The sequence below is a fragment of the Serinus canaria genome, chromosome 8, assembly GCF_022539315.1.
Source record: "Serinus canaria isolate serCan28SL12 chromosome 8, serCan2020, whole genome shotgun sequence".
NCBI lineage: Eukaryota > Metazoa > Chordata > Aves > Passeriformes > Fringillidae > Serinus > Serinus canaria.
Window position 1 is genome coordinate 12,040,307 of NC_066322.1, and position 21,796 is coordinate 12,062,102.

The 21,796-nt window shown below is 39.3% G+C and overlaps 1 protein-coding gene and 1 long non-coding RNA gene across 3 annotated transcripts in view; one reads left to right on the plus strand and one right to left on the minus strand.

The window, feature by feature from the left end:
• Positions 1–10,794, plus strand: part of LOC115483904 (uncharacterized) — a 31,540-nt gene extending 20,746 nt beyond the window's left edge. Inside the window, exons 5-6 of one of the 2 annotated variants that reach the window (XR_003944644.2) lie at positions 5,764–8,641; positions 10,503–10,794. This is a non-coding gene — a long non-coding RNA (uncharacterized LOC115483904). The remainder of the gene's footprint in view (positions 1–5,763; positions 8,642–10,502) is intronic. The other variant, XR_007778156.1, reaches the window with a different exon arrangement.
• Positions 1,308–21,796, minus strand: part of LOC103814932 (vitellogenin-1-like) — a 42,492-nt gene continuing 22,003 nt past the window's right edge. Inside the window, exons 20-36 of the mRNA XM_050977507.1 lie at positions 17,751–17,895; positions 15,998–16,217; positions 14,967–15,136; positions 13,904–14,330; positions 13,347–13,618; positions 13,208–13,264; positions 12,222–12,428; positions 11,003–11,209; positions 10,066–10,208; positions 9,411–9,549; positions 8,123–8,258; positions 7,247–7,433; positions 6,754–6,851; positions 6,083–6,177; positions 5,819–5,978; positions 4,470–4,631; positions 1,308–1,614 (exon numbers count right to left, since the gene is read on the minus strand). Of these exons, the coding sequence (XP_050833464.1) occupies positions 1,496–1,614; positions 4,470–4,631; positions 5,819–5,978; positions 6,083–6,177; positions 6,754–6,851; positions 7,247–7,433; positions 8,123–8,258; positions 9,411–9,549; positions 10,066–10,208; positions 11,003–11,209; positions 12,222–12,428; positions 13,208–13,264; positions 13,347–13,618; positions 13,904–14,330; positions 14,967–15,136; positions 15,998–16,217; positions 17,751–17,895 (2,944 nt within the window). The 3' untranslated portion in view covers positions 1,308–1,495. The remainder of the gene's footprint in view (positions 1,615–4,469; positions 4,632–5,818; positions 5,979–6,082; positions 6,178–6,753; positions 6,852–7,246; positions 7,434–8,122; positions 8,259–9,410; positions 9,550–10,065; positions 10,209–11,002; positions 11,210–12,221; positions 12,429–13,207; positions 13,265–13,346; positions 13,619–13,903; positions 14,331–14,966; positions 15,137–15,997; positions 16,218–17,750; positions 17,896–21,796) is intronic.

A 21,796-nucleotide genomic window follows, 5' to 3' on the forward strand; every position in this document is an offset into this window, starting at 1 on the left:
CACAATACATAGATGAATTCAGGCTGGGGGAGGAGAAAGAGGCAGGTAACTGCCTTTTGCCTTTGTAGGTAATCCCCAGGAGAGAGGCTTGGGGCAGAGGCAAATACCCTTGTCCCAGGGTATGCATCAGGCATCTGGTCTGAACAAACTTATAATGGCTTATTTCTGGAAGTATTGATTTTATGGCTGTACATGGAGGAAAACTGGCCCTTTTCTGAGAGTTGGTGGCAAGCTGCAACTTGAGAGAGAGTAAAAGGAGTACCTCCTTACATTATTTATGCTTCTGCTCTTGAGAGAAAAGCACTGTGAAGTGTTATGCTGTAATTGTTCAACTATTTAGTCTTCAATCATCTTTCTGATAGATCAGTTTTTAGCTAGAAAGAAAAGTATTTTCTTTAATGACAGCTTCCTGCCAGGGTTTGGGTTCAGCTGTACCTTGCCCATGCTAAGGCTTCTCTTGGAAGGGAGTGCTGGCTGCTATTGACTGCTATGGAAAACATACCATGGTTCAGTGCACGGCTGATTTGTGACACAGGGTGAAGAGATATTGTGCCATTGCTTGGGGGTTTGAAGGTGCCTCCTATTCCTGGTCCCCTGGGGTGGGAGGGAATTACCTTTCTGCACAGTGAAAGCTAGCAGATTGACTCTTCACTGGTTAAACACAGTCTGACTGTCCTGCTTGTATTTTATTTTAGCTTTATGATGCTATTGATCTTACATATCTTTTTATATATTGCTTTCCGGAGTGTTTGGAATGCTACTTGATGTATTATTGTTCCCTGAAGTTTTTGAAGCCATCATTTTCATAAATATACAATAGGAGATGGTAAGGCAAAAAAAAGTTCCTATTCACACTTTTAGTTAGTTCATGAAGCAACAGCACATCCATTGAAATTTAAATGAAAATGGGGACTGTGTCACACACTATAGCTCTCTGGAAAGCTACAGTGGGAGTCTAGCAGTCCAATTCATTCCTTTGTAGAATGTACTAAGGCTAATGGTCTTGCTGGGAGTAAAATATATTTTTTTGCAGAGCGGTTCCAGGAACAGACGTTGCTCTTTACCAGAAAACATAAAAGAAAACAAATGCTTACTGTGTCTTTAGTATGCTAAATATGAAATTCTTTGCACAATGGAATGTTAGCGGTAGCCGTAATCATGTTTTCCTTTCATCACCTAGTGAACATAATTTTAAGAGCGGACTGCTGTAATTATATCTCAGATAAAAGGGAGCAGAATTTCTGTATAATATTATAGTTGGCCTGATTGTTTTGTTGATAGGGAAAAATAAAGAGAGACCGCATGAATACTTATTTAATGAACATATTTATTAAGCAGTGCAGACTGTACATAATGCATTTGACTTTGCAGTAGGCTTACTTTCTTCAAGCACCTTTCTTAATATTTTACTACAGCTATTATGTTCCCTTCTTATCTGTCCAGCTATTCAATTATTTGTGTAGTATGTCTATAGCACAATGCCAAAACGTTTAGCTTAACTACAGCTGCCAGTGCAGGTACAATCAATGTCAGCATCCACAGACTCCACAACATCCTCAAATGCAGATTTCTTATCGCTGCTTTTCTGCCATTCCAACAGGCTTACAGCAGTTTCTGTCAGAAGAGTGAAGCCATTGTTAACTAACATCAAGCAAATTAACACATTTCAAAGAAATACTGTTTTGATGGCTGTCAGCTCCCTCATCAAGTAAAGAATGAAATCCTGCCCTCACGGCTGACATCTAACTGACTCATTGACTTGGAACAGGATTTTCACCCATGATATAATTACTGTAATGCTTCCCTAAAACCAAAATGAATTACATGTCATGAAGCACAAAGACAAAAGGAGGCTGTGCAAGTGCTGGAGGTAGCCTCTGTCAGTGTAAGACCACCACGTACCAACCCACATCAGCAATCACTTCTGTTAGTGCTGCACAGCACTGGGTATTTCTGCTGACTATTTGTCGAAGTTCATTTCTGAAGGGTAAGCCCTTTGGAGAATTTTCAGAGGTTCATAAACTTCTAATTAAAGTTTCCCATGTATTGTGAAATCTGGCAGAGCATTCTCAGTTGCAGTATTAACCTTACCACACTGCTTTATCAACAGCAGCTTGGATAAGCCATATTCCTTAATGCTGAAATAATCTAAATGGAATAATGATATTCATCCTCCCAATAAATATTCCTAGCTAGTTGGAGGTTTTTCATTGCATTGGAAGAATATTAGGATATCCATTTAGATTAAGTTTGTATAATGAGAATGTGTAAAGCTTTCATAATTTTACTTCCATTTGTTTTATTCCTTAGTTGAACAGTACATTTATGACATGCCATCCCTCATCACAGGGAAATATGGACACTGCTGTAAAATGTCTGAATTCTGTTTTTTATTTACATTATGTCTCTTACGCTTGGCACACTGTGGGTCTGAGCACATTCTTATCCATGTAGGAAATTATTTCCTTGCAAACTGGATTGTGGGTGAGTAACTGATCCCCTTGTGGCATGTTTGAAATATAAACCAATCTGTGGACTTGGAGTGATGCCTGCCTCAGTCAAGTTCCTAAGGCCACAGTCTTGATGATTTGAGGACAAAAGGAGAAATTATGCATTCTTGTACTTCATTTTATCCTTGCTCCTCTGCAAGCAGGGTCCTTGACAGTGAAGGGGTCCTTGAATTTTGAAACAGCAAACTATGGTGTCTGTATTCTAATAAAGAGTTGAGAAAAGTTCTTTGTCCTGTGCATGCAAGTTCCTAGACTGAGAAAGGTGAAGATTTCTATTGCTTCTCCAAGTCATTAGACAAAGAAAGAAAAAAGATAGTTTTTAAGTGCTGGCCTTGTATTCCTATTGATCTTTAGCCTAAGAAAAAGCAATCAATTTAGCAAGCTAAAGAATGGTGAATGGAATCTTTTTCCTCCTCTCTTCCTCTTTTTCTGCTTCCTCCTCAGGGCAAATAAACAAACAAACAAACAAACTTATAAATAAATAAATAAATAAGGTCTTGATTCAAAGTATTGCAAGCAGACTCTCCAGTCTCTGATTCAGTAAATGAACAAGAGAAGCCTGCAGTTTCTCTGAAAGCAGCACTGGCTGCAACAACCAACATCTTTTTTTTTTCTGATTTTCCTCTTTTCGCAATCTGTTTTGTGAGAGAATGAGACAGCTTTATTATAGCCTAATATTCTAAGGCAGTGAGTGGTCTGGGGCTATGACACTTCAGAGATACAGACTTGGATACACAATAGAAATCTGTGAAACATGGATATAACAAGATTTTGGAAGGATTTTTGTAGAGGGTGGGTTTTTCTATTTATGAAAGAATGCATCCAATCTCATCTCAGGGAGCCATCAGAAAGCTATTAACACTCTCTCTGGGCTACTTGTTGAATAGGCTGTTGCAGATATTTGACTATTGTAGAGAGATCCTCCCTGTTTTCCTGGGCTGATTCAGCACATTGCAGATATTAGTAACACAGGCAAAGTGCAGAGTTCTACACAGATGTTTAAATTCAGACATAAAATACCCTGTCCTTTCCAGCACTACTCAACACATTGCATTGGCAATTGGGTGCATTGGGTGCATTGGCTCCAGTGAAACCACACTGGATTATCTCAGCTAACAATGGATTTGGACAACAATGGTTAACAGAGAACAAACCACTTCAACAGATACTTCCTAATGTTAGGGTTCCCTGTAAGCTGTATAGATAATTAATTAAAAGACTTAGGAAAGAATGCACCAGAAATATCTGTGGGTTCCAGGCTGGATTCTCCTTTCATGATTACATAACTTCAGTGTGAAACTGTATTAGACAGTGCCTCATATCCTGGTATAAATGAAATGAGAAAAAAGCTTGTGGTTTTTTGTTGTTTTTCTTCTTTTTTCTTTTTTTCTTCCCTTTTTTTTTTTTTTTTTTTTTTTTAAATCTGGGGCATGAGTATGTGTGTATAAAAAACCTTAAAACCAAACCATTTTCTGGAACAATCAAGAGAAACTTCCAGCAATGTGGTTTTGCTGATGAATTGCACAGTGGCATAGCCTGGCAGTCTAACTACAGCACTCATGTCACACTACCTGACTGACTTTCAATTGCCTCGCCTGCCCTGGTCTACACAAAATTGCAGGCTGTAATGTACATGAAAGGACTCAGTGTTGCTTATCTCAACTTTATGGAGATCCTGAAGACATGACAAATTTTATTTTGTGATTTTATTGATCGCTGCTGCCCCTTTTACCTCCTCAAATGTTTTTCTCAGATGATGCTACCTGCCATCACCTATCCTAGCTTTTAGCTGGCCAGCACTGTCAGCAGTTATAGCAAATAGTAATGGGATTAAAAACAGCAGCTCAGAGAGGAGCCAGAGCAATACAGGTCTGTGCATGGCTCTGCTGTGTTTTGTTCTTTCGAGTGCTCTGACAGCTCCTGCAGTACGTGACACACAGAGGGAGAAAAATACTGTACCTTTTGGGAAGCAGTGGAAGCCAACCTTTACTGAGGCCTTTTCCACTGGAGTGCAGTCTTTCATACATTTCAGTACTGGGTCAACAGAGTAGCACGTAGATTCCTCACCATCAATAGTGGGATTTCGATTCAGCTTCACATAACTGCGCTGCAGCTTGCACCCTAAGAGGAAAAGGAAAGGTAGTTAAAATTGTAGAAATAAATCCCAATCGATCCTGGCAATAATCAAGGTCCATATTTTCTCTTCAGCTTTTATTAAAACACAGGTATCTGACAAACCATTTTCACAGTGGCGAGGTTATCAAGATAGGACAATAACAAGTTGAGGATAGAGTCTGAAAGGGGAGCTATTTTTAAAATCTGATTGCACAATAGAACCCAAATGGAATCATGTATACTCAGTTTTTTTGAACTACATAATACACAGAAAATAACCTCTCATGTCTGAAAGCTATTAAGAATAGATACTGTGAGCACAATGGCTACTTCATTGCATTAAGAAAAATGTCAGCTGTAGTGAATGGATTAAAAAAGGGCAGCATTTATTTAATAACAACAAGGATAATTTTTGTATTGGATGATTTTTATAATGCTGCAATTATCTCACTAGAAAGGTATAATGTAACTTAACAGGATCCCAGCTAAGACTCTGTTTCCTGACACACAGCTAAGTATAATTCTGCTGCCACTGAAGTCAAGGAGAAAGCAACCATTAACTTCAATAAAATTATTTCACGTCCAAGGTAAATGGAGACCTACCAAACAAAACTGTATTGATATTTTGGGAGTCTAACATTGTTTTTCCAGCTGCATGTGAGATGAAGCTCTTTATTGTAGGAGTAGTTCTAAATATTGTCCTGAGATTGCACTCTCACATGGTGCAGAACAAAAAAGGAATTTTATTTGCACTTTGGAAATTTACATGAGTGTAGGATCTGACACTGTATTCACAGTCTGCACCTTGTGCGGTGAAATTAAGTCTGCAGACAACAGCTGAAACTGTTTTGATACAATGGTGAAAATCACACTTTTTTTTTTCCAGGAGCAAGATTAGGGCTGATTTTGCCTCTCAAGAAAAAAAAACTAGTCAGTGTAAAGAAAAAAAACCCAATTATTTAACATTGAATTGCACATGAGACAAAGATTTTGCTGGAGTATATATTCTCTATATTCACAAGCAGTGCTTTAAACAGTCAGTGGTTAATAAAGTTAAAATGGGTACACATGGCTATTGAAATTTCTAAGTAAAAAGTATCCACTGCTTTTAAAAAAACCATTTTCTTGCTCTTGGCAGGGGGAAAGTGCAATCATAATCTATCCAAGCACAGAGGTTTTCCAGATCCACTCACCACCAGAGCAGGATTCTTCGAGCAATACCCATGAATGAACAAATGCAGAACAGCTGTGTGCCAGCCTACGGTTTGGCATCAGGAGCTCATTTTCCTTTTCTCTGTCATTATTACCACAAACTCCACAGGTCTTTCCTCTCATCCAGGAAGCAACTGTAACCTGCAAAGCAACACATCTTTGTAGTGAATGCTGAAGTGTTGGTCTGACACACGGGCAAGCACTGGGCAGAAAGGAAGCAGTAACCTTGAAAGTAAGTGCAGTACCTTAAGATTTACACCATCAAAAGTCACCTGCTTCAGCCCGAGTTCTGGAACTTCCACAGCAACTGTGTTTTCAATTTTATAAATTTTGACATTGCCTGTAAAAAAGATGGTGAATCATACAGTGATCATCTTAAATTAACGGAGAGACTGTAACACAAAACTCACCACAATGCGTTTTCCTTCACAATGATCATTTTGCTGCTACAGTTAAATATGTATATTTAAGTGGAGAGGAAAAACAAAAATAGAAGAAATAATATATTTTCAAAAATGTTCCACTGCTGTTACCCATAGTTGGAACTGACTTCTGTATCCAGTGCTAAATTTTGAGATGATAATGACAGTGGTGGTGCTCCAGCTAAATGTCTGAACTAAAGCATCTCTCTGTGACTATAACATGAACTTTTTTCTGAACAATCACCAAGCTGGGTATATTATAAGAAAGGGTTTTATTCGCCTGTCATTTATGCTGGAGGAGTAGTAGTAAGAGTGTATATACTATAGGAAACATGAACATAAGTCACTACAAAACTTAAGAAAGTAGTCTCTAGTTTTCTCTTTGAATTAATTCTATTTGTGTTTTCTTTACACTGAGATCTTTCTGTGAAATTTATAAAACCTTGCTATTTAGTTCCCAGGTCAGTCCTGGAAAACTGGGTTTCACAGCTTACCTTTTTCATACTCAGAATCTTCACTGTGTGATAGAACTCGTTCTTCATTGCATGCCACAAGGAGAGATGAATTTGAGGCAGGACAGATTGTGATGTTCCTTCAAAAAAAGCAAAAATGAAAGAGAATAAATAAGTGGTTAAATGGGAAAAGTATAGATATTTGTGACTATCTGAATTTGAATGAATGAACAAGCAGTTTTCTTTCCAAAGTGCAAAATTTATTGGGACTGTGGGCTTTAATATTCAACCTTTAAAGAAAGACAGCATAGGGAATTATTGAGCAAGCTATCAGATATTGGTGGCTGTGGAATTCAAGACAAGAGCAACTACACCATAGAGCCTCAGACAAGGATTCCTTCTGGAAATTCTGTCTTTCCCCATATGTCTTATTAAAAACTAGTTTCAGCTAGAAACTAGATATCTCTTAGTCCCAGACTAACTCCCTGAGAAACTTTGCACCTTAATTCTAAGCCTCAGTATAAATCACACTTACGCTGATGTTGTGTTTATGTGAACCTCTCTTGAGAAAGACTGAGGATCAACCTTCCTTGTAGTAATGATGAACTTTGGGTATTCAGTACAGTCTTGTACCACCACCAGGTTGCAGCTTTTATTGAAAGAATATGAATAGCTCACACGATCAAATGTTTTGAAATCTCTCTCCCTGATTTCACATGTGGCTGCAAAACAAAATCACAAAAGAAATGGCAGATGTGACCACTGTATGTGTTGCTGGGAAGTACTGAAAGACATCTCCATGAAATTGAGCTACCCAGCAAACAGGAAGAAAACTTCACCTCCTTGGCAGAAGCCAGAGTCTGTAAGGACATGAGAACACTACAAAATAACTACCTGCTGTAGATTTTACCAGTATTGATTTTGATTGCATGCCAAACACAAAACTCAAGCTAACAGGGACGAAAATGTACAAAATCCTTGAGAAACTGGATGCCATAACAAACTGTCATAAAAATTCCCCATTTCCCACAGGAGTGCTAGGAGAGACTTATGTGGCTCCTTTTTGAATAAAATAAACTGAACAGAAAATATGTGGACTCTCTTGTGCCCATCACTCGATGCCTCTCAATGCAGAGCTGGCACCTTCTCAGGAGGGGCAAAAGACAACCTCTAGTCCTTGAAGACAGGAGTGATTCCCAAACTCTGGATTTTTACAGCAGTTTGAAGCCTCCTCATTCACCTGCCAAAAACCTGCTTCTCTGTGAGGGAATGACCTGCTGGAAGCAGGGCTGCAGATGCATGCTGTGCTTCCCTGTAAGACCATTAGAAAGAAAGGCAAGGCCCAGCCATGGCAGAGCATGGATCTACACACATCGCTTATTCATGAGACAAACATATAAGTAACATTTACATTGATCTTCTTGTGCTATTTGTGAAGCTATTTCAGGAAATAAATTCCAGGCAGTGATATCTCGAGTCTCGTAAGCTGGAGATGGGCCTAAGGGCAGAGAGAATGGCAATCGAGATCCCTGACAATAAAGTGTTACCTGAAAAAGCAGAAAGGAAAATGCATTAAGATAAATTGAACCATATGCTCAAGATATGACTGCAAAAAAAACCCCACTCTTATCTTGGAAAAAAAACCCTTGAAGATGCATTTCTGCAATTGCAGTTGTGTTAGTCTCGGCAGAATGAACGTACCCTAACCTTCAGCTCTTGCGAGAAATCATCATAATCTCTTCTAGCCATACTTGACTTTTTGAGAAATTGTTGAGAACACTGAAAAGTAACTGATAGAGATGAGCTTAAGTGATATTTGAGTGACTTCTTAAAAAATAAGTTAACAAGTTGAGTAACTGAGATGATGGATGTGTTTGGAAAAATGAATCTCATCCATTAAGGGCTGAAAACTGGCATGTTCAGCATTGGGGTAAGATCCTTCACTGTAGCTACAAATTATATTTGCCAAGAGAATCAAATGAATGCCTAATGCACTGACTTCCTCATGATCACCTATTAAAGATCCTGCAGTACTGAAGCAATGTGGTGGGTTAAAGACACGCAAGTTTCTAGCTAGCTTTTATTAATTTCCCAGAGATCCATAGGGGAAATTATTCAGAGAGGTGCATAGGAATTTGGTGGACGAGGACCAATTAATTGGTGGGACTCTGCAGCCCAGGCCTGTGCAGGCTCCTGTGAGAGGGTGACTGCTCCAGTTTGGTCAGAGCAGAGTTGCATTTGTGGCTTGCTCAGACCACTCACATCAAGCATGGTTACTGCAGATGTGGGGCTGGAGTGCCAACACACACAGGTGCTGTTTGTGGCTGCAGCAGAGTGCAAACTGCTCTCAAGGCCCCCTCCATCTGAGACCCTCATTCAAGAACTAGTCAAACTGGGTAAAAATGCATAAAGGTGTGAGTGCAGAGCAGTCATACTTGAGACAGCCTCACTGCTGTTCTCAGAATGCAAATAAAGTATTGGAATACAGAGCCTGATTTTCAACTTCTGCACTGGGCCAAAGCAGCACAAAATCGAGGGAGCTGTTGAATGTATTTGAACACCCACCTCATATAGCCAGGTATATAGGAAATTCTCTAAAAGGGAATGTTTTGCTTTTTGTTTCTTTACGTTAAGTGTCTAAACATTCTAAGTTGAAAATCGTTCAATGTAAGGAAAACAAAAATAAAAATGTAACGTACCTCAGGAGCTTTAATTACTGTATCAATTGTTCGTGGAGATGTTGCAGCTGCTCTTACTACAAATTCATGAGATGGATTTCTCTGATGTATTTCTGAGAAGCCCAACATGAGTGCTGCACCAGGAATGTATTGCATGAACCTAGAGATAAACAAGGGGTGACAAACTCAGGTGCATGAACAAAAGCACACACTGGATGCTGAGGACTACTGGCAGATCTAAAAACTCAGGAAAAAATGGAAGAACTGAAAAGTTGAGGAAATATTACTTTGGTTCAAATTAAATGGTTGATTTTATTGAGAAGAAACACACTGGCTTTATTTTGCCTATTCAAAATGGTTATTTTTTGAGACTGAATAGAAGAATATTTTAAAACAAGAAGGCCTTTTGAACTGAAATAGAAAATAATTTATATGGAAAATGAAATCAAGCATACTTTTATATATTTGGAGGCTATCATTTAATATTAAACTTGTGGAAAAACTAGAACACACTCATAAAATACTTATGTACCACTGAACTTGTGGTTACCATCCAAGCACTGCCCAGACAAATATGTTTGGGTTGAGAAATTTCATTCAATTCTTTCAGTGTTTTAAAAAAGCCAAGTAGGGTAAAAAAGTCAAATAAAAATGTAGGAAATAAAGTATTACATACTCTGTGCTAGTCTTTTTAATCCAGGATGGAAGCTTTCCCCATTTCACCTTCAGCTGTGCAGCTGGCTTCCTTGCCAGTTGTCCTGTGTTAGCCACTGCTTCTATCCTGTAATCCTGGCACTCCTTGCCCCATCTCAGTCTGGCCTTTGTAAACAGGGAAACAGTCACCCAAAGTTCAGAAAAGAACCCAGAATGAATCTTCAACATTTCAAAATGCAAAAATTTCTTTCACCAATTTGTGCATTGATCCTTCATATTTCCAATCTTTAAACAGAGAAACTTTGACTTGTTCATGCAAAAGCTGAGGCATAGTAGGAAAAAAGTTTTCTGGTCTGTGCTGAACTACATACACATGTTCCTGTCTCAAAGCAGACACTGAAACATGTTGAGATTTCCTTAGATGTGGTAACTTCTTAATCAATATGTGTTTTCTCCTAGGAGAGGACTGGACTATAATTTCTCTTTGCCTTCTCCAAGACTTCCTGATTTGAACCCACCCCACTTTCTTCAATACTGAATATCATGCTGAAATTGTTAATTGCAGCTGCAAAAAGCAGAGGTTTATAAATTTTTGCACAAGCAATTGCTCCAAAAAGCTCATGGGAAGCACAGCACAGGGATATGCAAAAAGAGTAAGGATCTCCTCCTTCATTTATGATGCTCTCTTTGGCATCAACCTGTTAGCCAACTTTGCTTTTTCCATCTTTTCATATAAATCCTAAGAAATCAATATTTTTTTGCCAGAGTTTGAAGTGTGTGAGTATTCTTTTTTACTATTTTCTATTTTAATGGTGAAATGTTTTCTGAAACTTCCCAAATTTATAAAACATTTCAAAAGAAGTATGCCTCTCCTGTTTAATACTCCTAATCAGCAGATTTTCTATGCCTACCCTGGGCTTTGTGGATGTCCCTCTGTGCAAAGCTGCCTGGGCACTTACCTGTGCTTTCAGAGGCAGTATCACAGCATCAGCACACGCTTTCCAATCGGTTTCAGCCAGCTGAACCACAACTAGTTGCACATCAACTTTGGCAGCATCAGAACGAACATATGCTGTGGCTTGATAACCTTGATTTCTGCTGTCACTCCTGACTGCCTGTGCCACGATCGTAATGCCAGGTGGAATCACGTCTCCCAGGAAGCTGCGCTGAAAAAGAGCCCCCGACCATCTGTGTTTAAGGATTCCTGTGTACTCACCAGAGCCTGCAGTCCAGCTAGTGTGCACTGAGAGCAGGCAGCAGCCCTTGTCCTTCATCACTCTAGTCTGCAGTACATATTTCTATGTCCAGAATAGTTAAGGATCAATTTGGTTGGAAACTTAATTATTCAAAATTGTGATTATTTTGATGAGGGATCCAAGATGCTTCCAAGCTATCTTTGTGCATACAGCAAGGTTTTGTTCATGGTGGTAATGTTTCAAATAGTTGCCTACAACGTGTTCTAGAGACATTCAGAGTAATACACACATTCAGAACATATTTTACTACACTACCGTTTCTTCAAGCCAATCAAATATTTTGAAATCCTGTTTAGCAGCAGAATTCCCCATGACATTGCCTGCATTTGCAGAGCTATTTGTTCTATTATTATGTAGATACCTTTATGCAGTACAATTATAGAATACTGTGTGCATAATAAAGGTAAAGGCAATCTGTGCTTAATGGGCCTTCACATTTACCAATCAGTAATGTCCATGGAAAGTCTGATTTTAGTTATACTCTGCATGCACTAATGACCTCCACTCTACATTTAAAAATAATTAGGCAGACTTATTTACTTCTTCCTCATTTTTACCTAAAGCAATTGATTTTGTATTCTGGGCTTTCACAGGAAAAAGAAAATTATTTCCTCTTTAACTCACAGCTACATTCCCTTCAACATGTATAATTTCCAAATCCAGGCTTTTACATACTGCAAATACCTTCAGAAATGAAGGAAAGGAAACAGACAAACCTGAGCACAAGGGGATTTGAAAAAAAAAAAAAAAAAAAAGGGCTTTTTGTGGGGGGGAAATATCTCAATGAACTTTGGCTTTCAGTTTACAGACTTTACTTTTAGTGTCCCTCCTGAGCCTGACGCCTGGCTAGTGCCACCACATCTTAGGCCCTGCTCAGCAGCCAGCTAAGCCTGGCTGCTCTGGGTACCACACAGAGTTGTACCTCACGTGTCAGGCTGGAGCTATGGCTGTGGTTGTGGATGCTGACTCTTTTGCTCCTCCTGGAGTTGTGGGCAGAATTTTCTCCATGGTGGTGGTGGCTGCTGCTGCTGCTGCTGCTGCCACTGCTGCTGCTGCTGCTGTTTCTGTGGCTGCTTCCCAGCTCAGAGGAAGATGTTGATGAGCAGCTTGATCCTTTATGATCTGGATGCTATGAAATAAAAATTGGTTAAATATCTATGAGGTAGCCTCTAGTTTTACAGTGTAAATATCAAAATCAGAGCTATCACCCTCCCTTTATAGGTAACAGACTTGGACATATCTGGAGTGTTATTTTTATTTCCATATATAGACATGAAAGACTGCATAGATACTGATTGCAAATAGCAACATCACACTCTTTGGGTCTAATGCTAGGGAAAATGAAAAGTGGCATTTCATAAGTGGTCAAATACATCCGTATCCAGAAAAAAAAAAAGATAATACAATTTTATGAATAACACTATAAATCACCTTCCTTTTTCATATGCAAGATGTATAATAGCTGTACAGGAAACACCTACAAAAGCCACTCCATTATCACCATTCTAATATATGCTAAAAGTACCTGTGCCATAATGTGTACTGAACCTGGTTTCTGAAAAAAATCTGTGTAATGATTTTGCCATGGCTGCCTAAGGACTGTGAACATAACTATTCCCATTGGAAGGTCCCACTGTTTTATCATTCCCCCATGGTCTTTGTTAACCTAGTTTTGGCAGTATTTGTGTGTCCTGACCCAAATTTGAAAATTGCAAGTGCTGCGACACCAAAAGGATGAAGTGTAGTAGCTTATTAGTAATAAATCTTCTTTTTTTGTTCATTATAAATATTGATATTGGGGGTTATGGAATGGTTAATGGAAATGACCCAAATAAAGCCCTTCAGTAACAGGTTTGATCACATCAGCTGCAGCTACCATGGCAATGTGCACTTGAATTAGGCACCTACCCAATGGATGTGAGCAGACTTGAAACGGAGACTGTATATTTTTGGAAGGTGATATTCCTGCAAAATTCAAAAAGAAGTTATTACCTACAGGTCAGTCAAGATCACCTCCTAGCAGAAGTCAAAGTATTAGACATTTTACCCATTCTGTGGAAATGTGACTGCTGCCACTGTGAGCTTGGGACTTGACACGGTTCGCCTCAGTTCCTTGGTCAGATTTGCTGCGCCAACGGGAAGCACCAGTGCTTTCACTGCTGCTGCTGCTGCTGCTGCTGCTGCTGCTCTGTGTTTTAGGCTTCTGCTCATGGACACTTCTCTCTCCTTCAGCAGCACTGGCAAGTGGAAATGATGTGGTCTTGGACTGCTTCTTAGCCTTATGCTTTATACCAGATGCTTTGCTACTGCTGCTGCTACCTGCGCTGTCTCTGGTGCTGCCTTTGCTGCTGCTACTGCTGCTTCTGCTGCTCTGGCTGCTGATCCCACTGCTTCTGCTGCTCCTACTGCTGCTGCTGCTACTCTTACTACTACTACTACTACTGCTTTTGCTACTGCTACTACTGCTGCTTTTGCTACTGCTACTACTGCTGCTGCTGTCCTTGTTGCTGCTACTCTTACTACTACTACTACTGCTTTTGCTGCTGCTACTATTGCTCTTGCTGCTGCTACTATTGCTCTTGCTGCTGCTACTACTGCTCTTGCTGCTACTACTGCTGCTCTTGCTGCTACTACTACTGCTGCTCTTACTACTACTACTACTGCTGCTCTTACTACTACTACTACTGCTGCTCTTACTGCTACTACTGCTGCTCTTGCTGCTACTACTGCTGCTCTTACTACTACTACTACTGCTGCTGCTCTTGCTGCTACTACTACCACTGCTACTGCTATCACTACTACTGCTGCTTTTGCTGCTGCTGCTACCACTACTGCTGCTGCTGCCACTGCCCCCAAATGGGTAGAACTTCTTTGCTTTGGCTTTGGACTGCCCTGTTTTCAGATTTATCTGGGCTCCTCCCTGTGATGCTCTATCATCAGAGTCGCTGCTGGAGGGGCTGCTCGTTGTACTCTCAGCACTTCCACTGGCGCTGCTGGCACTGGATGATGAGCTCCTGTATTTTCTTGTCCCCTAGTCAAGGGTAACATTGAAAAAAAAATTATTTTTCTGTGTTCCTGCAGAACAGCATAAGTAAAATCAGATGCAGACATCTCTGAATCTCTGCTGCCTTAGAAGACAAGGTATATGCTTGATAACATCTGTGCAACACATCACAATAATTCAAAGGCAATTTCATAATAATGTGTTAAACCCACACCGAAAGCAGAACACCCCAACCACTTTTGTGATAAGGAGCTTGCAGCAGTTGTGGGCCACACAATGACATGTAACTGGTATCAGTAATGACAATGTTGTAGCTGTCACTGTCTCAGGGCAGGTTGTGTAGTTGGTGTCAGAGTATTTTGCTGCACTTGCAGTAGCTGTAAATAACAGACTACTTTTTGGCCAAACAACAGCTATTTTATCTCTTACAAGAGATTTTCAGAAAAGCATGCAAAACCAACCTGCTCCTTCTAATGTCTTTCACTTGCAGAAAGGATGAGTGCAAACAAAAGACCTGCCGAAAGACTTGTGTATCCAAAAGTCTGTCTTTATTTTCCACTTTGGCATAACATCTAAACAAAGGAAGCTACTTAGTAGAAGGAATAAAAATAAGCTTTGTGTAATGTCTCCCACAAATTCAGAAGTGGAATTTTGCAGCAGTACCTGATCATCAGTGTCAGCAAGGATTTTCTTCACTTTTTTAATTGCTTCTTTTCTGGAAGATGCTTGTGCCTCTGGATCTTCAAATGTTACTAGGCGTACCATTTTCGTAGGAGCTTGGTCTCCTGCTTGAATTGTGACTTGTATTTTTTCAATAGGTGCCTCAGTGGAAACTGAAATTGCATGACAACTGGTATTATTGTTACTATTAGCAACCAAATGAGAGAATAAGCCAATTTCACCAAATTTATTTAGCCATTTTTTCTCAAATATAAATGTTCGGTGATCATTACTGGCATTGAGCAATTTTGTTAAAAATTTCTCTAATAGCTAAAGCACTTAATGCAAAAAAATTTTAAAATATTACCACGATACTGGATTCTTTTCAAGTCAATAAACAGAATGATCAGCAGATTTAAGTCAAGTGAACTGGATTGTTTAAAGAGATAAACCATGGGTTAGAGAATTAGGAATTGAGGCTTAACTCTTGAATGCAAAGAACGGCCCAATGGTTAGGCCATTAGTTTGTTATTTAGGAGACCTAGACTCAGTGGCCTGCTGTGCTTTTATTTCTTATGATCATGGATTAAGACATTAAGGACTAGATCCTGGCAGGGTTAATCCATAATTCCCTTTTAGAGTCTGGGTTTTAGAATGTAGCTACAGGACACTGCATCAGATCTGTTGCCCATGTCCAATTGCTTCGTGCTTGCATCCCAAATCCAATGATTCAGGATGCATCAGACACACTCTGCAGGCACAGATCAGCTCTGCTTGACGCTGGCCACGCTGAGTGACATTGCTGGGAGAGCTGGGAAATTGCTGCTCAGGCAGCTGGGGGAGAAATGGATTCCTGCTGTGAGCATAGACTGTTGCCAATACTGGCTGGCCTGGTTCTTCTAATTGTAGATTTAGTGGTACTTAAGATGCAAAAAATCTATATGCACATATACATCTGTATCCATCTATATGTATGTGTGTGTATGTACACACCTCCACCCACTATTTTCCCTTTTGTGCCCACTTGCATTTACCTGGCTTGAAGCTCATCCTCAGGGCATGCTCTCCAACCAGGTAATAAAGAGGCAGGTTTTTGATGAATGCTGCGTGCACGCTTTTCTTCTCAAAGCACACTTGAACTCCAAAGGTACTCGCATTGAAGCACACGGACTGAACAAATGGCTCTTTTTGGGAAGAGGAGCCTCCAGAAGAAAAGGGATTTCCAGATGAAACATCCTCTGCAGACTGTCTGCCCTATTAGATAGCACACACGTCAAGTGAAGCCAGGTAAAAATGACCCTAATTGCCTGCATGTTATGCATCGTATTTTGGTAACAGTACCTGTACTCTGCAGGGGGAATTAACCAGTTTATTTTAGATACAAAGGCAGTGACATAGAACAACTTGGTTTTAAAGTGGAAAAAAAAATATCATCTGAACGGGTTGATTAGACTACCTACTGTAAAAAGAGCTTCAGGTTGTAAGAATGGGAAATGATACCACAAATTAATTCTAAATAATAAATTTTGTTTTCTTTTAATATTAGACAGTATTAACAGGTTCTTCATAAAACTGAGTGTGCTTTAGACTGACTGGAGCTTTTCCGTTTGATTTTTGACATGTCAGAAAACAGAACTTTCAACTATGTCCACAAAAATTTTGACTTAGATGAGGTTTGACATGAATGTGACACTATATCAATTAAATGGTCAAAACATACAACATATTAGAAATTTCCACTAAAAACTATGTCATTTACATGTAATAAGCAATGCTTAGAGAAGAACAAATTAAAATTAATTAAAATTGGAATCAAATCCATGAAATGAAAACTATGATTTCCTGAAGCAATGAAGCAAATACCTAAAGACACAATAATCACAAGATTTTGTTTCACATATAATTCATGTTTGCAATTAGTTTTTTATGCAGTTTATCATGTCTCACAAGATTCCAGACTTGCATGAACCCTGCCAAAAAACCTGGAATTTCTAGTGACACTGAGAAATGCTCCACTCAGTGCCATTTTTCAGTTGCTGTTCATTTAAGAATAACTGTGGAGTGCTGAGTTTTCAGGAAGGGCAGCACAGCGGCACAAAGCAGAGGAAAGCTTGTTCCAGGATATTGGAAAATGCTCTCACTGATAGCACGTTTGTCTATTGACTTCTCCATAGGATAGTGCTGTTCTTGTCCTCTGTTCGTCTCTTCTTTTATCTGAAAACCCTTCAGAGTTGCAGGATAGCAATGCAACCAGAACAGGACAGCATATTCCTGCCTCTGTCAGTCGGAATGAATTGTCACAGCGACGCCTTCACAGCACTGCCCAGCTTAGAAAGCCTGTCCTGGCTTTTCAGGAAACCTAGCTCAGGAAGTCATGACACAAACTGCACTCCATTCTCGAATCAGGATGCTTATAAGCATTAAATTTGGCTCTAGAAGTTGAGCAGTGAAGCATCTTGTGGAACACTTGTGACTGCCCCAGGAATGTGATGCTGCCATAATGGTTGTGAAGTATTTTAAAGATCGTGGGCCTGTAGATGGCAGTGCAAAATTAATTACCAAAGAAAATGCTTTGGCTTTAACTAAGTGTTGCAAGCTTGATGTATTGCACTCCAGATTTTAAAATAATGTTACTATAGGGCTACTTGTGTTATTAGATTGAACCTGACTTATTTGAGTGAAGCAGCATTGGTCAGAGATGAATTGTACTCTTTCCCATAGAGAAAAGAAATGGTTCCCTACTGTTTAAAAGCCCAAAAAAGAATAGTCAGACACTACATCATTTACCCCAATGTTATCAGTCTCGCCTGATGCAGAATCGGAATTGAAGGACGTCTTCATTATATCAGGCACTGCTTCAGGTAAAAGAACTGGAGTCATCTTACTAGCAGCCAAATCTCCAATATTTCGTGTAACAGCAAATGTCTTAGACCTGCAGAATAAACATTAGAGGAAACCTGTATTGATAAAGCACTGCTGAGGAACAGACTGGAATAATGCCTTGTAGCTGCACTCAGCAACAAGTATCATACCTTGCAAATTGTTTTACAGATATTTACAGCATCCTTCCTGTTGTGTTTTCAAGGACTGCTAAGAGTCAATAAAGACAATCTCAGGGGTAGATAGACCAGTTAGAATGTTAAAATCATGTGTACAGGTTAAAAACTGTACAGTTGATTTGATCTTCATGCTCTAATACCATGAAAAACAGCATGCTTAGAAGCCTGGCTGTGGATTACATTATTAAATTTTTGAGTCTCCTATTTTGTGCTCCTGGACTTTTAAATTTTTAAATTCGTCTTCTGTGTGTTCACTGCAGTAGCCTTAGTTCTAACTTCTTTTGACATTGTATTTGGAAAAATACTGCCAGAACTTCAAAAAACAGCCAGGGACTGGTGGCTACTGAATGCTGTTTTCCTGTGCAATTTTTATTAGAGCAGAATTGAAGAAAGGAGTGTGAAATCATGAAACTAAGTGTCTCCAGCTTGATTTAAATTCACTAATACTCATGGCTTGGCCATGACTTGGCAAGAGGTCAAGAGAGTTGAGCAGGAAGGTTAAGAGCCCATTTATGTAAATCTGTTCAGTACATTGTTTCCAGTGTTGTGAATTCTAAGTGTATTAGTCAGGATCCCAGATAAGTGATAGAAGGTGCAGCATCAGACTGAGGCTCTCATGGCAAAATATCCTGAACCCCTGGCTTCATACCCCACATTCTTCATGGAACTTGTTACAGGGCTGTGAACTATGAATTTTGTTTTGGATCAGAGCAACATCTCAGATGCTGGAACGCTTTTGAGAGACAAAAACCTACACTTCCCTCAGCTATTAACACCGTGCTAGCTCTGCCTTATTAGCCGTTTATCAGCTAACATCCCTCTCAAAATTCCCCATGTGCTCTTTCTCAGGGATGAAGCTGATCTCTTTGCCCTAGGGCTTTTGTGGTCTGCCAATGGAGGTGGCCACTGTGACAGTGAATGGAGATGGTCTCAGAATGGTCTCTATTTTAATATGGTCCACACTGTACTAGCCTGAGCAATTCCAATCTAACCTATTTGAAAGATGAATTTGTATTCATTTGATAGCCCTCTCTTCCTCTTGAAGGCTCCTACCGTGCTGTGTGCAATGTAAAGCACACAATTGCTCTTCATGTGGAACACCTCAATAAAACGTGTGTCACCTGTGGGCTTTGTTTTCTTTTCCATCTCTCTCTTTTTTTAGATAAGGACATGACAGCAACGCTCCACGCTGGGTGATAGGAGAACCTTGAAGAATGGAATCTGAAATAAAATATTCTCCCTAACAAGCTGAGGGGATAAAAGAAAATACAAATCAACTTGCATTTCAGATAGCTCATCTGGGTAAAGAGACAAAAAGGGAAATGGTTTTATTTTAATCCCATTCAATAATTCAAATGACCACTGAACTGCAGGCTGGATCTCCAAGCAGAAAGCCCTGGGGTTTCTTTTCCAATTTTTTAAGTATTTTTATGCCAATAGTCTACTCCTGCCACCTAATGAAAGCGAGGGATCGATTCCTCCCTGTTGAGCACAGAGAGCCGACAAATGTAGCTGCATCACAGGTGACACATGTCAGTGTCTGCAGAATCACACGGCACAGTAAAAATAGGCTACAAGAGCCAGCTCTGGTGCTTTAACAAGAAAAAACAGTCACAAAGAAGGCCTAAAGCTATGGTATGAAAGAATCTGTTCTCTCTGATCCCACACAAGGGAGAAAAAATAAAAAGGAGATTTTCCAATATGTATTAGTGCATTTTTTTTTGGATGAGAGAAAAAGCTGTGCTATAATATAAGCCAAACTCACTGCATAGGTAGGGGACAAGCAACTCAGCTGTGTTGGACACACTGATGTTTCAGAGAGTGTGGCCTTACATATGTCCTTAGCATGGGGACAGGAGAGCTCAAATCTCTGTTTAAAACAAAAAACAATCAACAAAAAACTATTTTTCCAGGTTTTGAAACACAGTGTGACATCACATGTAAATAAATGAGCAGTGCTCCCCAAACACTCCTTGCTGCCTCAACAAGATCACAGCACATCCTGCCTCTTCTGCATTTTCTGCTACACATGATGTAGCCATGTTGGACAAAGAGTTTCTAATCACCTGGCTCATCTTATGAATAAGAGGCCTATGGAAGCAATTTATGCTTATCTTACAGCTAAAATAAGCAAAACACCTCATGATACAAGCTCTATTCATAATTATGTGTATACTTCAGTAGGCTGTCATTATGAATATGTGGTATATTAGCAAAGTGCATTCCCTGGCAGCTCTCCATATTTATACTTTAATCACAGAGCTCTAATTTCCCCTGAAATTTATTTGATTTTTACTTCTTGTAAATTTTGTTTAAAAGTATGTTGAAGTAGCCATCTGCAGTATACTAAATAATTATGTTAAAAGAGCCTTAAAAATAACCATTATTTTAATTAAATTTTGATAGAACTGAATTGAAACACATGCTATATATTCTTTCCATAGTACGATTAATTACTGTGCTCTGATTTTTTGCTATAGAGAGAGCTGAGCCCATAATGTGCTGATTTGTCTTGGGAATGCAACCTCTCTATCACCAAAGTTTTCTTTTTTTTTTTCCTTCTTCTTCTTTTCAGCCTGTAATTACTAACCTGAATTTCTCATTGGCTCTTGAAAATTTATATAAGTCCCACTGCTGTGACAGGTTATAACCTTTATGGTGTGTAGGATATAAATGAACCTAAAGCTATTGAAAACTGTTTGCTTCCTGTGTCTGAATGTGAGAGATGATGGGGAAAATAACACCACATCCTGTCTACCTTTAATGCCATGGGACTGTAGAAAGTAACCTGCTGACCATCAAGACAGTGCCCAATATGAAAATGTTTTGAACAGAGCTTACAAACACATGAAAGATCAATAGCTTTCGAGAACTATTTCTTTAAATGGGGTATTTAGAGCTAATAAGGGAAGGTGTCACTATATCTCAAACATTGACTTCAGTTGGATTTTTATTATTTGGTACATCTATGTTAAAGGAAGAAAAAGACTATGTTGAATAAAAATTTTTAACTCAGTCTATGTAGCTATATATAGATATATCTATACATTCATATATCTATATATCTACATTCTCTCTACCGTGCCTGCTTGTTTCTCTTCATGTCTCTGAGATTTTACTTTGCTTGGTCTTTGACCCCCTCAGTGATGTGGTTCAGTGTTACATTCTCTAGTTATTGCTTTGCCTTCACTTGCACTCATTGCTGTTTCATTGCTCCGTGTGGTTTCCACTGGCCATTTGTTTTGTAACAGTGAATGGGAATGCTTTTTGGAGAGAAATTAATGGTGCTAGAAGTCATCTAGTGAGTATTAGTTTTCTCATATACTTGGCATTATGGAGCTATTTCCAAGTCACTACTTTACTTTATAAATGGTAATGCTGCAGGGTCTAGAGCAGGGCTTGTGCTGGAACTCATGGGCTTCTCTGCTGTAATACCTTGTTTCTGATACTGACTTGTTTTCTGCTTAATGGCAATGCATTTAACCCTTTTTGTGTCTCATTTCATCTCCCCTTAAGTCAAAGGAGCAGAATATTTTTTATCTATTTGCAGGGAGGATCCTTCTGCTAATATTTCTCTCTGCTTGAGGCTCTAAACTCCCTATCAGTATTCAATATTCTCATTTCAGTGCAGTGTGCTTATTGAGTTCATTAATATCTGCCTCACTCTCTCTAACAGTAGGAACTAGTGAGAGTTGTTGCCTGCTGTCCCTGACGGCCTTAGGAGCAGACTGTCTGGCCTCCATAAGAAACTGAACCAAAAACCCATGCAGCTAA